This window comes from Oncorhynchus masou, chromosome 24 (assembly GCF_036934945.1).
Source record: "Oncorhynchus masou masou isolate Uvic2021 chromosome 24, UVic_Omas_1.1, whole genome shotgun sequence".
NCBI classification, from domain to species: Eukaryota; Metazoa; Chordata; class Actinopteri; order Salmoniformes; family Salmonidae; genus Oncorhynchus; species Oncorhynchus masou.
In genome coordinates this window covers 85,727,484-85,744,148 of record NC_088235.1, presented here as the reverse complement: position 1 = coordinate 85,744,148, position 16,665 = coordinate 85,727,484, and the positions used below count along the sequence as shown (strand labels likewise).

General features: G+C 44.3%; 1 protein-coding gene across 5 annotated transcripts in view; it reads right to left on the bottom strand.

The window, feature by feature from the left end:
* elavl4 (ELAV like neuron-specific RNA binding protein 4) overlaps positions 1-16,665 on the bottom strand; it is a 69,558-nt gene that overhangs the window by 13,563 nt on the left and 39,330 nt on the right. For all 5 annotated transcript variants that reach the window (XM_064935378.1, XM_064935379.1, XM_064935380.1 and 2 more), the window contains 2 exons: positions 11,275-11,378; positions 5,348-5,501 (listed from right to left, as the gene is read on the bottom strand). In XM_064935378.1, the coding sequence (XP_064791450.1) occupies positions 5,348-5,501; positions 11,275-11,378 (258 nt within the window). The remainder of the gene's footprint in view (positions 1-5,347; positions 5,502-11,274; positions 11,379-16,665) is intronic.

Here is a 16,665-nt window from a genome sequence, read left to right as displayed (position 1 = left end):
AGTCTTCACGCACTGTTGCTCCTACGGTACTAATCTGGTGAGCACCTTTGGAGCAAGGCATTTGATTGGTTTGACGTGTTGCGAGGCGTCACTGATGTAACACCAGGTTTCGACCGCACTTTAGCTGATTTCTGCTAATGGTTCGCGATAAGGCTATCTTGCTTATAATAACCGCACATGGTTTAACTGCAAGAAGCGCAACACCCTTCAATCGAAACAAACGAAAGCGGCTGCATCTCTCAAAAACCGATCAGAAATGAAATCACAAAATAATTATATTAGAGCAGTAGAACTTCTAAATAGGCTACCTTAACTTCAATTACTTTTCAAGGACCAGAGAGCGTTAGAGGAAAAGTCTGATTTTCAAGGTAGGCAAAATGACTGAACTGCACATCGCAAATATTCAACCAAGACTTTGAACTTTTAAATATCCGGTTTGCATACCCATTCTTGCCAGCATTTACTGGTAAATATAATTTGGACCATATTTACTATCGCTGTTGGTCTTCGGCGAGTTGCTCTACACAACAACCAGCTGTTTATGAGCTGCTGTATGTGTGCAGCCGCGCGTATGATACATAATCGACACAACGAACAAACAGTTTTGGTAATCACTCTTAAAAAAGAAAATCACTGGCCCAAACGGGCCAATGACGGGGATGATTTCCTGGCTCGGAGGGTTCCCGAAACCTCCCTTGTATGTCGAGCCCTGACACACAAAGACAGGGGCCTTCCCGGGCAGTTGTTGCCTCTTTAGAAATATTGTTTATTTTTGGTCAGTTGCACATGACTGTATGAATAAAACATGATAAAAGTGAAGCGAAAACGAACGGGACTAGATAAAAAAATAATAAACAATCACCAGCACCCTTGCCACCAATTAAAAATGTGTCGTATTGCTAAGTCAAACGGTCGCAAATGCAACTGTTTTGGTCGCAGTATCGAACCCTGGTTTGTCACTTTCACTTTAATAAACATTTGTCAATCCAATACAATCATAGTTGTGCTTTGTTTCCCAACTTCACTTCATGCATAGTTGTTTTTTTTTTTTCTCCATAAACCCACTAGCTACTCATGTCAAGAATGCCCCTTGTGGAAGAGTCGGGACATTATAAGACTGAAAGACTACAGTATTTTTGAGTTTCTAGAGCAATGAAATACCTGTTTACACCCTGTGGACTCATCTCCTGTAGTGAAGAGAGCAGACAAGCACCAGTAGTCTATGTATGCCCCTTGGCCTTGAACTGCACCAGGCTGCAGCTGTTTGAAGAGATCTACACTACAGCAGTGCTTAGCATACAGCTGAAGGCTGCAAACCCACATTCAGGGTGGGATCTGAGAAAAACACCCCAGCCACTTGAATGAAGTGTTGACTTGAAGTGGTGTCCATTAAGGAAGGGGTGTAAAGAGTGGAGGGCTAGTGCAGTGGTCTCTTGAGAACTAGGTCTGTCCCTGTCTATGTGGAGAGGTGTGAAGATCTCTGTGCCTATATGGTAGCACTGTGGAGAGAGGTGTGAGGGTCTTTGACCCCACGAACAGCAATTCCTCTCATTTCTCCTTTCACTGCCGTATAGACCTTCTGGGCATGAGGAGAAACACTACTACTGCACTGTAAGGTCAGCAGGGCCTAATGCAATTCCACCACAACAGGTCAGGCGATCATGAACTTTGAACCAGTGACTGTGATATCCTGGCAGAGAGAAGAGACTCCATACAAACAGGTCTGTGTGTCAGGCAGTTAACAGCAGTCGCTTCAGAATACAATATAATGTAGGGTATACGTTTTGGCTTTCATCAGTGGTTCCCTCAAGCAAGGCAGGAATCTAACAAAACAATCCCAGAAGTTATCTACTTAATAGTACTTTTTTTTTTTTACTAAATTACTGTCAGTGATGATATTGTGGAGTATCTCCCACCCCCCTAGCTTTTTCAACATTTACATAATGAGCTTCCAGATGTTTTTTTTTTGCATATCAAAACAAAGCAATGCAAACAGGCAGGCTGAGGAAAGCTGGGAAACAGACGGTGGCAGGCAGGCAGCTTCAGCCGGTTCCAGCACTTATCACAGATCACAGGCCATACAGCATTAGGCCACAATGTACTACAGGCAGTTTCATTCACAGTCATCAGCCATGGCTTATGTAACTCTACCTGTACTTATCTCTTCTGAGCACACATGAACACAGAGAATGGCTGGTTTATTAATAACCCCAACCAGGGAAGACAGTGGCAAGGAGCTGCCAGTGCCCTGACAAAGCTTTCTGCACGCCCACTGCACCCAGCCACTACCACGGTGCTCCCCAACACTTCGCTCGGCAAACATTCCTCTGGGAAATCTGGAGGGATCTGAGAATCTGTCCAGGCGGCTGATGAAAGCCTTCTCTCTCCGCTCCAAACCTGAGCGCTTTGCTACCGTTTGTCATTCCGCTCTTTGAAGTGGCTGTAGCAACTGTATGGAATGTTTGTTAAATTTACACATTAAATACATTAGGAAAAAACCTCTCCCTGCCTCCTAATCAGAGAGAGAGAGAGAAAGATGGAGAGAAAGACCTGTTCTTGTTTTATGTAACTTAGTTTGTGTGGATAGATACAGATGGTCTTTGAAAAGGCAGTGTGAAAGAAGCCTTTGAAGAGCTTAGGTGCTCTCTGCTCCGCTCAGTAAAAGCAGAGTTAAAGCCATCTGTCTGCTTCTATGTGTGACCGCAGGCCAAGGTAACTATGCAATACACTCCATGTTATGGGTTCTGGTGGGTCATAGAGACACCAGGAAAGAGATGAGTTGTACAAGGTCTTATTTTATCTGTAAATAAATCAGGTTTGCTCATACAGTTCCTTAGCCTTGATCTTCAGCCACACATGGTGGGGATTTTACATGAGCCAGAATGTATTACAACATTCATCATCAACATCCACTGTAAAAGTGTAGATGTGTCTATGGAGAGGAAGCCATACACTGATTGATCAGGGTTTTAATATATGTAGTGTGTATTAATGTTTTGCATGCTCTAGTCTGTGTGACTGGGCGTAACTTATAAAAGAAAGCTCTCCGGATCAATTGTATTGTCCTTATTGAGGAGATGTGTATTGACTGACTGCTGTGTGCCTGGGCCCTGCAGAGATGTTGAGAATATTTAACTATTGATCAAAGCCTCTCCGTATTATATTTCCTTCACATTGAGTTTCTGTTCGCATTGAACATCATGATCTGACAACTTTCCCCAAAGGTTAGAGAGAGTGATGCGATATAAAAATGCTTCTCTGCGATATTTGTTCCGATAGAGGGGAAATACACATATCCATTCTGCAGATATCAACAGAAAGAGAGAAGAGAAAGATACTAATATTGACAAAACACTTTGGTTACATGATGGATGTGTTATGCAATGACTGCCAGGCCTGCATCAGTGTGGATGAGCGACTGGCCTACCGTGTGATGTTCTGATTGGTTATAAAGGTCATTGGGGTTATTTCTTGATGGACAGCAAAATCTTCATGATCAGGGCAGTGGCAAGAAATGTGGGCTTAGGCTTTGTAATAACATAATTCCCCAGTCAAGTCAATGTGAGTTCAGTCCACCATCCTTGGACTATTTGTAACAGAACATTGTCTTCTCTGACTGTGAACTATGCAAACTGTGACTCAAAGTTATTTCTGATGATACTGACTGCAATATGCATCACGTTGATGATCTGTGAAAATGAACTAAATCTCCTAATTAGTGGGTTTGAGCACATTTGTCCAAACCAAACCGATTCCTAGATTGGCCTTTGGAGCTTGTGTGCTCACTCTGAGCCACAGTAATGTCTGAAACTGAACAGATGGAGGGGAATTCTGATTTGGAATATCAAATTATGTTGATGATATTGGCGTGTGTGTGTGTAATGATGTTGAAATCAATGCATGATTAACTGTCCTATACATATGAATGGTTAACCACTCAAAAGTAAAGCACAAAGGCAAAATTTTTAAACTAATCTCTCTCTCTTCCCCTCTCTCACCCCACAGTTACACTTGTGTGAGTCGCAAGAGAGTTTTAATTTACGGTCCATTTCTCTTTATGGCAGTACGTGTGATGTGCCAGCTCTGAGCTCTCGGGCTCCTCTAAAAACCCTCCTTGTTTCTTAATCACCAGCAACTAAAATTTAATTAGAAATTCCTTCAGCAGATCCCCCTGCCTCAGGGGAGGCCTCTCTGGGCCGGGTAGGGCCTGTATGTGCTGGTGGGCCAGGCACTGTGTGTGTGTGTGTGTACGTGTGAGTGAGAGGGAGAAAGAGAGAGAAGGAGAAAGAGAACGTGTGCGTGTGCACGCATCTGAGGCAGAAGATTTGCCTGTCTCTCTCTCTGTGGAGTGGTTCTGGCACTGTGAGACATGTAAGGTTATGATCCTGCCTACTGTTCCCTTCAACAGTGTGATTGGGATACAATGGAGAAGAAGAGACTGTTGGCACACCAACAGGATGAGCATTGGGCTTGTGGAGAACATGCTTGGGAAACTGTTTCTGTCTCTTAAGACCAACTGTGTGCAAGCATGGTAATACCATTAACTATTTAGACATTTTCTTTTTTTAAATACTGCTCCACAGAATGCGTCAGACATTCCATTCCATTTACGCTATTCAGAGGTTGATTTATTTATGACAGTGGTAGGAGACAAGGTTAATGGGAATATCTAGCTGGCTAGTACTGTAGTTATATGAACAGATGTGTTTTCCACTGCCTTTACTTTTTGTGCTGTTGTTTGTGATCCCGAGGGCTGTGTGGAACAGGTCTTGTGGAAACATAGCTGCAAATAAACAGACCTGCTCTAAATTTGATCCTGCTCTGTTGTGTGTGGAGGGCCCCAGTGTCAGGGCTGATTTATTCTGCTTAGGCAAATGAGTGTGGCTTACAATGTGTTGTACTCATTCTGCTTCTTCAGTACACATAACACTGGAGCCTGCCGCAGGCAGACAAAACCTCTGAAATGGATCTAAGAGCTGTGCAATGGAAGTCATGCTGCATGTTTTGGCATCATGGTTTAATCTCTTTTTGTGCCTGTGCTCGGGTTGTGTGTAGGGTGTGTATGACTCAGATGAACATACGTTTATGTATATATGTGTGTGTGCATATTTGTGTGTGTTATCATGTTTAGGCCAATGCATGTGTGCTGTGCTGGCTAGAGGGTTAGAGTGTGTGTGTGTGTGTGTGTGTGTGTGTGTGTGTGTGTGTGTGTGTGTGTGTGTGTGTGTGTGTGTGTGTGTGTGTGTGTGTGTGTGTGTGTGTGTGTGTGTGTGTGTGTGTGCGTGTGTGTGTGTGTGTGTGTGCATAGGTTTGTATGTATATAAATGAAAAGGCTCCCCATGGATACCTGTGACCTGGTCCACCAGGATGCGGGAGGTGATGATGCGTCCGTACTGGGAGAAAAGCTGCTCCAGGTCCTTCTGGGTCATGGTCTTTGGCAGACCACTCACATACAGGTTAGCGTCTCGGATGGAGGCTGAGCTGGGACGTGCATATGACACCTTAGGAGATAGGTAAGAGATAAAAATGACTGGAGCATCTATGAGAACATTTTGAGCGTAGATCATTGGTTTGTATTTTTTCCAGGGCATTGGCAGAGATGTTGGTGCAAGTTGTTTTTAATGACCTGAATCACAGGGCTTCACCTTACTGAGCTTGTTTTAATTAGCACATAACTTGCGTTACAGCAGATTCCATCAAAAAGCCACTTACACATTAGCCTAGCAGACCCCATGCAGAAGAGATGTGAGGAAGTTCGGTTGGCACCAATTTATCTTCTGTTTTATTTGTTGTATAACATTCATATTTGTGTACTGTAGCAAAAGGCTCACACGTCGAACCCTCATCAACCCTCATCATTAATATGGAAGTATATCACTCTTGTTAATTCTTACATAAAACAAAAAACAAAAAAAACAAACATACAGTAGATGGGAGAGAAGGTGTATTTACAGCCTGTAGATGAGGGTGGGAGAGAGAGAGAAAGAGACGAAAAGAGGTTGTTTGGAAATCCTATTTTGGTGAGGGGGGTGTATGGGGATGGATTGTACTAACTATAACTATGCAACCTAAATGAGGTGGGTGCCTTCTCTCACAGACCCCTCCACAGTTCTGTAACACCCTCTCTTCAGTGTGCCACACTCACCAGCACCTTGGACAGCGCCTCTCTCTCACACACTCGGAGTCCCTCACACTCCCACTCTCACACAGACTGTCGTTGCTTGGCTGTCATCTCTCCTGTTAGCCTGGGTCACAGCTCTCATTCTGTCAGAGCACACACTCACCTCCATCAGTCTAATTTAGATGCTACCATTTCCTCAACTCTTATTTTAAAAGGTCATATAAACTGTAGTATTACACTATATTGGAAGCTACTATTTGAAGGCTGTTCTGTTTGTCATTGACAGGGTGTTCTTTATGATCTTTAACTGGCAAATTAGACCTTGATATTGCAGTTGTGCCATGTTCGCTCTCTCCTGAAACAGTTCCTGTCCTTTGTTGAATGCTGTTCTAATTTCTAGATTGCGATCTGGTTTTACTTTTTCAAAATGTGAGTTTAATCCTGTTACCATTGCTGACTGGAGAACTTTTTCCATCCAGGGTATTCATTCAAAGACATAAATCATTATATACTGGCTCCTGAGTGGCGCAGTGGTTTAAGGCACTGCATCTCGGTGCTAGAGGTGTCAATACAGACCCTGGTTCGATTCCACGTGGGAGTGATTGTGAGTCCCATTGGGTGGCACACAATTGGCCCAGTGTCGTCCGGTTTAGGGTTTGGCCAGGGTAGGCCATCATTTTCTAAGGCTGGCCATGCTTTCCACCTGGCTACCCCCACCCCGATCAACAGCCCTCCATCCCCACAGCAACTCGCCCAAGCCTCCCCCATTTCTCCTTCACCCAAATCCAGATAGCTGATGTTCTGAAAGAGCTACAAAATCTTTACCCCTACACATCAGCCGGGCTAGACAATCTGGATCCTCTCTTTCTAAAATGATCTGCTGAAATTGTTGCAACCCCTATTACTGTTCAACTTCTCTTTGTATCGTCTGAGATTCCCATAGATTGGAAATCTGCCATGGTCATCCCCCTCTTCAAAGGGGGAGACACTCTAGACCCAAACTGCTACAGACCTATATCTATTCTACCCTGCCTTTCTAGGATCTTCGAAAGCCAAGTTAACAAATGAATTACCGACCATTTCGAATCCCACCGTACCTTCTCCGACTATGCAATCTGGTTTCAGAGCTGGTCATGGGTGCACCTCAGCCACATTACTGTGCAGCCGTATTCATAGAACTGGCCAAGGCTTTCGGCTCTGTCAATCACCACATTCTCATCGGCAGTCTCAACAGCCTTGGTTTCTCAAATGATTGCCTTGCATGGTTCACCAACTACTTCTCTGATAGAGTTCAGTGTCAAATCAGAGGGCCTGTTGTCCGGACCTCTGGCAGTCTCTATGGGGGTGCCACAGGGTTCAATTCTCGGGCCGACTCTCTTCTCTGTATATATCAATGATGTCACTCTTGCTGCTGGCGATTCTCTGATCCACCTCTACGCAGACAACATCATTCTGTATACCTCTGGCCCTTCTTTGGACACTGTGTTAACTAACCTCCAGACGATGCCATAATGCCATACAACACTTCTTCCGTGGCTTCCAACTGCTATTAAATGCAAGTAAAACTAAATGCATGCTCTTCAACTGATCGCTGCACGCACCTGCCCGCCCATCCAGCATCACTACTCTGACTTAGAATATGTGGACAACTACAAATACCTAGGTGTCTGGTTAGACTGTAAACTCTCCTTCCAGAATCGCATTAAGCATTTCCAATTCAAAATTAAATCCAGAATTGGCTTCCTATTTCGCAACAAAGCATCCTGCCAAACATACACTCGTAAAACTGACCATCCTACCGATCTTTGACTTCGGCGATGTCATTTACAAAATAGCCTCCAACACTCTACTCAACAAATTGAATGCAGTCTATCGCAGTGCCATCCATTTTGTCACCAGGTCTCTGCTAGGTAAAGCCCCGCCTTATCTCAGCTCAATGGTCACCATAGCAGCACCCACCCGTGGCACGCGCTCCAGCAGGTATATCTCACAGGTCGCCCCCAAAGCCAATTCCTCCTTTGGCCACCCCTCCTTCCAGTTCTCTGCTGAAGCTGGAGACTCACATCTCCCTCACTAGCTTTAAGCACCAGCTGCCAGAGCAGCTCACATATCACTGCACCTGTACATAGCCCATCTGTAGCCCATCCAACTACCTCATCCCCATACTGTATTTATTTATTTATCTTGCTCCTTTGCACCCCAGTATCTCTACTTGCACATTATTCTTCTGCACATCTACAATTCCAGTGTTGAACTGCTATATTGTTATTACTTCGCCACCATAGCCTATGTATTGCCTTACTACCTCCCTTATCCTACCTCATTTGCACATGCTGTATATAGACTTATTTTTCTATGGTATTATTGACTGTATGTTTGTTTATTCCATGTGTAGCTCTGTGTTGTTGTATGTGTCGAACTGCTTTGCTTTATCTTGGCCAGGTTCTTAACTGAGTTGCCTGGTTAAAAAATGTACTTGTGCAAATAAAAACATCTCGGCATAATCACAAAAAATCCTACTTAACTCTGAATGCAAAAGCATTGGCAGTTAGCTTCCCCTGTGGCCCTCGTCTTTCAAACCTTACTTCCTTCTTTCCCCTTTGGTTCTAACACTTTCTCTCCTTCTCTCCCTGTCAGCCCACCCCAGATGTCTTATCCATCAACACCTCCAATGGCTGTAACAAGTAAGTGTGTGTGTGTGTGTGTGTGTGTGTGTGTGTGTGTGTGTGTGTGTGTGTGTGTGTGTGTGTGTGTGTGTGTGTGTGTGTGTGTGTGTGTGTGTGTGTGAAGAGACTGTGTAGCCCTGCTCTTCTCACCTCCAGCGGGCTCCTTCCTCTCACACCTCAACAGGGTAGCAGCAGCAGAGTTGTGCTGAGAAACTCAGAGGTGTCATGGAGGAGGAAACCACACGCTTTAAAAGACAGAAACATACCCCAGAAAGACACCACCTGTGTGTGTGAAACTCTGTGGCGAACCGAGCCGCTCCTTTTTGTTTACACCCTACAGTGAGGGAGCACTGAGGGTACTAGTGTTATGGGGGTACTAGAAGGGAAACGTGTGTATGGAATAGGGATGTGTCTGTGAGTATTATGTGTACACACATACGGATGGATATTCCCATAGGCTTACTGTACACGATCGCCTACATATTAACTACAGTATTGTACTGCATAAAAAACACACGTTTCATCAGCTGAGGCTTGGTGTGAAACTGGAAAGTCATATCAAAGACACTAAGCTCTTCATGTCAAGTGTCTTCCCGAAAAGAGGGCTCTAAATGTTTCCTCTACACATCGACATATGAACTGTAGTTCAATGACACCACAAGCAGCTCTCTCTTCTCTCCCACCAGAGAGCCTCACACTGGGCTGCAAGACAGAGCTGTCTGCTGCTATTAGGAAGTCTGTCTTCATTTTCATGGCTGCTTAAGATAACCTCTGGTGCAGAAAGAAAGGCCTGTGGCACTGCATGGATATTTTAAGTAGATAATGACCTTGAACACACTTATTAGAAGTTGTAAAAGGGGCATTTTCTTCAGTGCTGCTAAAAGGCCTTATTGATATGGGTAGCACAGTCTAAATAATGGGTTTCGCACAATGGCAAGAATGAAAAGAGCAAAACTCAAATCGAAGGGAGAGACAGACAAAAGGGCTGGCCTAAACCTCTCATGCAGAGAGGGAATCTGCTGCTATCACTGAGAGCTAGGGTGAAGTCGAAGATGCTGCTCCATCTGACTGGATAAGATGGACAGACAGAGGAAGCTGAACGATGTGGAACGCTGTGTGTGTATTTGTAAGCGAGAGAGATAGGGGAGGACAGTGCATGTGGGGGGAGAGGACATCGCTCACTGGTGTACTTGCTCTTTGGACTGTGTGCTCCAGGATGATGGACACGGAAGATCGCTCCCGTTTTATTACACACAAGCTGTGGGAGGAAGAGGCTGTGCAAGAGCTGAGGAAGCGAGGAGTGTGTGTGTAGCTCTGAATATGCTATGGGTTTTGACAGCGTCAATGAGAAACAGCAGTAGGCTCTTCTCTCTAGCCCAAGGGGACAGGCCATGGCACACTGGTGATTCCTAAGTGGGCTGCTTCCTAAAGACAAGCCTGATGCGTGGGGACTTGGGAGGACTGGGGAGCGTCACAGCTACAGTAGCCTGGGTTGGGGGCCTGGGTGCTAGCTTGGCCCTCTGGTTTTCCATCTCAGCAGACTTCATTAGTGAGGGAGAGTGGCAGCGGGAATCTACAGACACGGACCCAGTGACTCATCCTAACGCCTGTCAGCTACGCTCAGTGGGTGAGACCTGCGCTAGAGTAACTGTGGGTCATACTGACTGTCACACTCTGACACGCACAGACATACACAGAGAGCTCTGGCTGTCTCTCCACGCCCTTGCCTCTCAAGAGCCCACTTCAAAGCACTGTGCTGGATTGAAAACAGGCTGGGCTGTGTTGATCTGGTGTGGCTGTTTCCCTTTACAATATTGACCTGTCATGTTCAGGGCTGTCGAGGGATTGGGGATTGTGTATGAGCTTTTCCCATTCAGCTCGGCAGGGTAATCTGATCTGATTAGATTTAGAAATATGTTACTGAAAGGGCTTGGATTATGGTAGCAGAGCAGATTACAGTATGGCTTAAAGCGAACAGCATAACGGAGCCATATGAGGGGATAGCGATCATAATCCTGCTCAACAAGTAAAGACAAATGACTGGATATTGAGTATACTAATAAAACTATACTACTTATGAAATTATACTTTTCCCTTCATCTATATTTGACTTCCCAACCTTTAATAAAATGTAATATTAATTTGAGTCCTCTATTTAACTTTGGCAGCATGTAATAAATGTTTTTTCCCTACTGTCTGAAAATCTTTCTTGTTTCACCTTTACATTTTGACATTTTAGAACTGAATTAGCATATCAGTTATACCTCACGGCTTTTTATGCTCTTTGATTCAGCTACTCTTTCTCTCTCTCTCTCTCTGCATGTATTTAAATGAGTATGAATCTCCTCTCTAGCTTATCAGAAGCCTCAGTCACTGCCCAACATTCCTAAAACCTACATGGGCACTGAAGCAGTGCGTTCCTAATCACATGGCCGCTGGGTGAATTGATATTCAGGGTACGGAACAGTTTTTACCAATCTGACTTACCTTGATAGTTTTGGTTTGAAGTCTGAGTCCGTTTAATGTGTTAATGGCTTTCTCTGCATCCTTTGGGTCTATGTAGTTGACAAACCCATAGCCCAGACTCTGTCCTGTAAAACAGAAAGAGTATTTTTCCAATACAGAATTCTACCCAGTACATTCAGAATTGGTACAGATACATTCTAAGTCCAAGTAATGTCTTCACAACTGAAAGCGAAAAAATGTCATTGTTTTTGAAAAACGTCTGACATTGTCATTAATACCAGATTTGTTTTGATTGAACATTTTCCTGACATCTCTGGATATGTATTTCAGGCAGAGTCGGCTTTGATGAGCTCGTTGACTTTCAACAAACGCCCAAAGCTATTGTGGCTGTGTGATAGTAAAATAAACAAACTTGCTACACAAGTGCCTGGCAAGTCCAAGTGGAGCAACGTACTTATAGCCATTAATGGAACCAGACAGCAGTAAGTCCACAGTGGAAAAGACAAAGTGAATCTCAAATGTAATACAGCGCTGCTCTTGCACCAAGTAAATAGCATCCAAGGCAAGCTGCAGCTTTGGGCCAAAGGGAGCTGTATTTCTCACATCAAACACGATGCTTCTCCCTCACTTTCAGTGGATTATCCTGGATTATCATTTCTCCATTGTTCATTAAAAACCTCCTGTCCGGGAGAGAATCTCTGTGGTTCACAGCTATTTTTACCCTTCATCTCGCTGACACTGATCTGACAGCACCCCTCGGAAAGTTTGGACACTAAAATAGAACTATGCCATTAAACGCAAAAATATCCGTGGGCCTGTGGATATGTATTCAATATCAAAGTGCCTTCGCAAAGACATCTCTCTCGATAATTAGCCAACTGCAGAGCGGCTCCCCCCTCTCTGTCACCTTCCTCCTCCCCCTTCCACTGCTTCACAAGGAGAACTTGAGGCTCGACAAGCATAGCTTACAAAAGGTTAGCTGAAATGAAGTGTGCTTCCGAAGCGCACTCATGCAGAGGCGCCTGGATGTGCTGGGTTGCGATTAATGATACAGTTACATTGCACTTGGGCGGGCAGGCAGGTAGGCAGGCAGGCAGGCAGGCAGGTAGGCAGGCAGGCAGGTAGGCAGGCAGGCAGGAGCTGTGTGTGAAGAGAGTCTCAGGTGCTCATCCCTCCTCTGCATGCTCACCATGGCCCTCAGCTCTCAGCTCTGAGAGGCCATCAGGGCCCCTGCACTGTCATGTCCGCTGTGCCAAGCACCTCTCTAAAGTACCTGTGTGCTTGTATATGTTTGTAGGCACATGTGCCTTATACATACTATAAACACGTGTCCGTGTGTGAATGGATTCCAAATGATCCCTCACTCCCTCCAATTCTGGTGCAGTCTACACCAGTGTTTCTTTGGGAGTTGGCACCAGTCCCTGTGCCCACCTTGGCAAGGCTGGATGGGAGATATGGGTGTGCCCCTCCTCCCACCCCCTGGCACCACTCCCTAGGTGAGTGGAGAAATGGGGTGAGGCAGCTGCTTTCAGCACGAGGCAGTTCCAAGAGGGGATTCCACCCACCAGTAACAGAGTAGCCCACAGCAGGGGTCCATGGGCTGACTGCTTCCCGGAGACACAACGCCAACGCACAGAAACATACACTCATACTGCATGTAAAACTTTTTTTTTGCAAACTATGGACCGCTGATGTGAATATAGCACTAAAACGTACACAGTAAATAGAAAGTGTACACACACACACACACACACACACACACACACACACCCTGACAAGGTCCAAAAGCAGTAGTGCGCAGACTGTGGGCCAACATTGGCAGGCAAACTTGTCTTGGCCTTTCACAACAACGACTTGCTCTGCACGCACGCAACCCAGCAGGTTCAACCCAGCATGATGCCTGACTGAAATAAATACACAGGCCTAGCACAGCACGGTTCAGAATAGCACAGCTCAGCACGGCGCAGCACAACATGCCTCAACGCTGTTCTACACAGCACAGCAAAGCTACTACTACAGTACATAGCTGTCCAGGAGAGTGCAGGTGTTTTAGCACAAAAATGTTTTATCTTTTTGTATAAAGGCTTATTTTCTGGTTGTTTACTGTGTTATATATAGGAATCTAGATCCACGTGTCACTAGAAAGGCTGAGTGCCATTTTGAAGGATTGTACAAATGCCATTAAGGATAATTATAGACAAACATCTGGGGAAAAAGGCATCCCAGGAAGCTGAAAATGCCATTAAGATAGCATAATAAATACCCTCTAATGGAAGAGCAAACAGGAAATTATCCCTATGCCGTTTAATTTGTCTAATGGATACATTAACTTACACATTTTAATTGTCAATTAAAACCCCAAACCAAAATGATGCATTGCAGTTTTAATTAGCTTTTAATGAGGATAGATCTTCATTTTCCATGACTTTCAGCTCCTAACAACAGCAATCCCATCCCATCCCCAAATCTGGAGGCGTTTGAACAACATGTACAAACTAAAAAGACAATGCTTAACATCAGTTAAAGGGGATATTCTTCATAAATAAACAGCTTAGTAATGTTAGTAGTGGGTTCGTGCTGAGCTCCTTCATTAGGATGAGTTGAGCTAAAAGCACAGGGCCAATAGTTGTGTGTGACAGTGGATCCCCCCTCTTTGTGATCCAGAGTGGTGCGTTGGTTCGTAGCAGACGTGCGCGGGGATAATTGAGCTCATTAGTTGTGACATTAACACAGCAGTGCCATAATGCTTCATAACAGCTGTCCCGTTTTAGTCCTAACCACTACTGATGAGAGAGCGGGCCGGGGTAATTGAGACCACCTCACCAGGTCTTCACCGCTCCCCGTACAGTCAAAAAATAAATACGAGGGGGAAATAGGCAGTGCACCAAATGTTTTTCCTTGGCAAATCACTGCTATTTCCAGTGAGTGGCTCCTCTCGGTGGTGCTACAGTATGACTAAGTCATTATTTGTTTCCTGAAGAGCAGCAGGTTGCGGAATGTGTGAGATGATAAAATGAGTGTGTTTCCAGCGGGTGTTCTGCCTCTCCCGATGTGGTGACTTGCAAAGAGAACCAGAGAACCACAGACACACACACCGTGTGGAAAGAGAGTTGCCCGCTGGGGCCTCCTCTGTCATGGCTTCCATACACTTATGGTCTTCCTTCCTATTGTTTTGTATTGTTAGATATTACTGCACTGTTGGGGTTTTGCTACACCCGTGATAACATCTGGAAAATATGTGTACTCGACTAATAAAATGGTATTTATTACCTTTAAGTACCATGTAGATAGTTACAGTACCTCCATTCCATGTATTAACATGCATGTCTGTACACAAGATATGATCTGTAACCTAGTAGTAAACAATATCCTTCTGTGATTGGGCCCTTCATAAAAATAAGAATTGCCTTAATATTTCACAATGGTTAAGACAACATTGCGATGCTCTGTATTAATGACTTACAACCTGTTCTCTCTAAGCCTCCATGTTCGGTCTGTGTCTCGGAGTCACCACTCCATCCCTGTCAGTGAAAATGGCTTCAATCTGTCATATAAGATGCCATGGGATGAGAGAGAAGAGGGGGAAAGTGCACTGTGCACAGGATGACAGTGCTATGAAAAGCTGACAGTGACATACCTTGATAGCACCAGGTTCCTGAGGTAGAAACAGGCATATTGGTTTGGTCAGTCTTAAATTTAGCCACATTTAAGATTTGGAGGAGGAAAGAAAACATTCCAGTTTGTCAAAACAGATGTGTATCATCGTGTTGGTTCCCTGACATTTTACCCTTGCTGCAACAGCAACTTGGGAATTATTTTTGATGGACCAGCACTCTCCAAAATATTTGCGAGAGTAGTCACCAACTTAAATTCCGACAAATACACATATACAAACTTCTAGAAGTTCCCAGTTCAGTATTATGTTGTTAAAGTTCAAGAAGTTAGGTTTTGTTTGCTAATCTCCTGAAGAAAGTAGAATGACCTAATGTGCAGTTTTATGATATGATTGAATATACATTTATAATTCACACTTTAAATCTACATAAACCACTTAGCTGCGGTAAGTGCTTCTAGTACGAAAAACTGACAGAGGCTCAGTTCATTCTAACTGGCTGTTAATAGCAAAAGTAATTTGATTACAGCAAACGTGGACTCAGAGCTATTAAGGGCATTTTGTATGCCACTATTTACCATTTGCATTTTTGGCCATATTTCATTTTTATACCTACAGCAATGGCATAACACTGAACAATTGACAAACATTAGGTCATAATATAAACATTCGACTATAATGGCATTCAAACACTAATACAGCCTTACTATAGCTATGTGCTTACATTAGTGTGACTAAATTGCTGACCAAATAAATATTCCACACATACACTGCCTCCACTCAGATGTCTGTTCTCTAGGGTTGCCAAGGTAGCAGCAACTGTAATATGCAGGAGTCTCCCACCCACCCTCAGTCCCTCCTCCCAATCGGTGGCTGCTGCCTGAGGCGAGTTGGATGGAAGCTCAAAATGTGTAGGATGTCTGGGAGGATAGCAGAGTAGCAGGAGAGAGGACCCCTGTGAATCTGGGACACCCCAGCTCCATGACGTCAGGCCCTGGATATGACAACAGTGACAGCAGCAGCTAGAGCTGGAGGAGTGCGATGGTCCTCCAGATCTGGGGACTGGCTGACAGGCCCACTCTCCCTCTCCCATGTATGGGCCACTCGAGCAGCACAGGGAGTGGGGGGAGAAGAAAGGAGACAGCCAGGGTGTTTTATGCCTGGGATTCTAAAAATGTATTGTGAACACACATTTCAGTTTTTGAGTTCCAGGCATCTGCACTTAAGGCCTGGCTGGTCTGTAATACCTGGCTTAGGAGAAGACATCAGATGTGTGTTCATCTCGTCCCATACCAGGTATATTAATGCCTCTTTAACCTTCTATGATTTCTGTCTTACAGTATATTCATGTATTCTGGATTTAACAAATGATATCGATTTGAAATGAAGTCAATAGGTATCTGCTAGTATGTCTAAGGTGGTGCAATGTTTGTTTTATTATCTTTCACTTTGGTCCAATTTAAGAGCTACCAGCCTCATTGTCATACTAAGTATTTTATATCATACTGTTTTAATCATCAGCATTCTACGGAGGAAGCTATTTTATGCACGCTTGCATCATATTAATTGTTATATGAACCAGTGAGATTCATGTGAACCGGAGGAGGGTGAATACACACTGTGTTCCACTCTGCAAAGCACTGACATTCATTCCTGATGCTCACCACTATGGAACGTTTGATTGCGCAAGAGCTTTTGGTAAACAAACAGTTCCAGCAACAAACCATGTATTGGAAGTAAATAAAACACATTGGCTTTGACTGTGAATCCTTTGAATGTACAGGTAACTGCCAAAACAA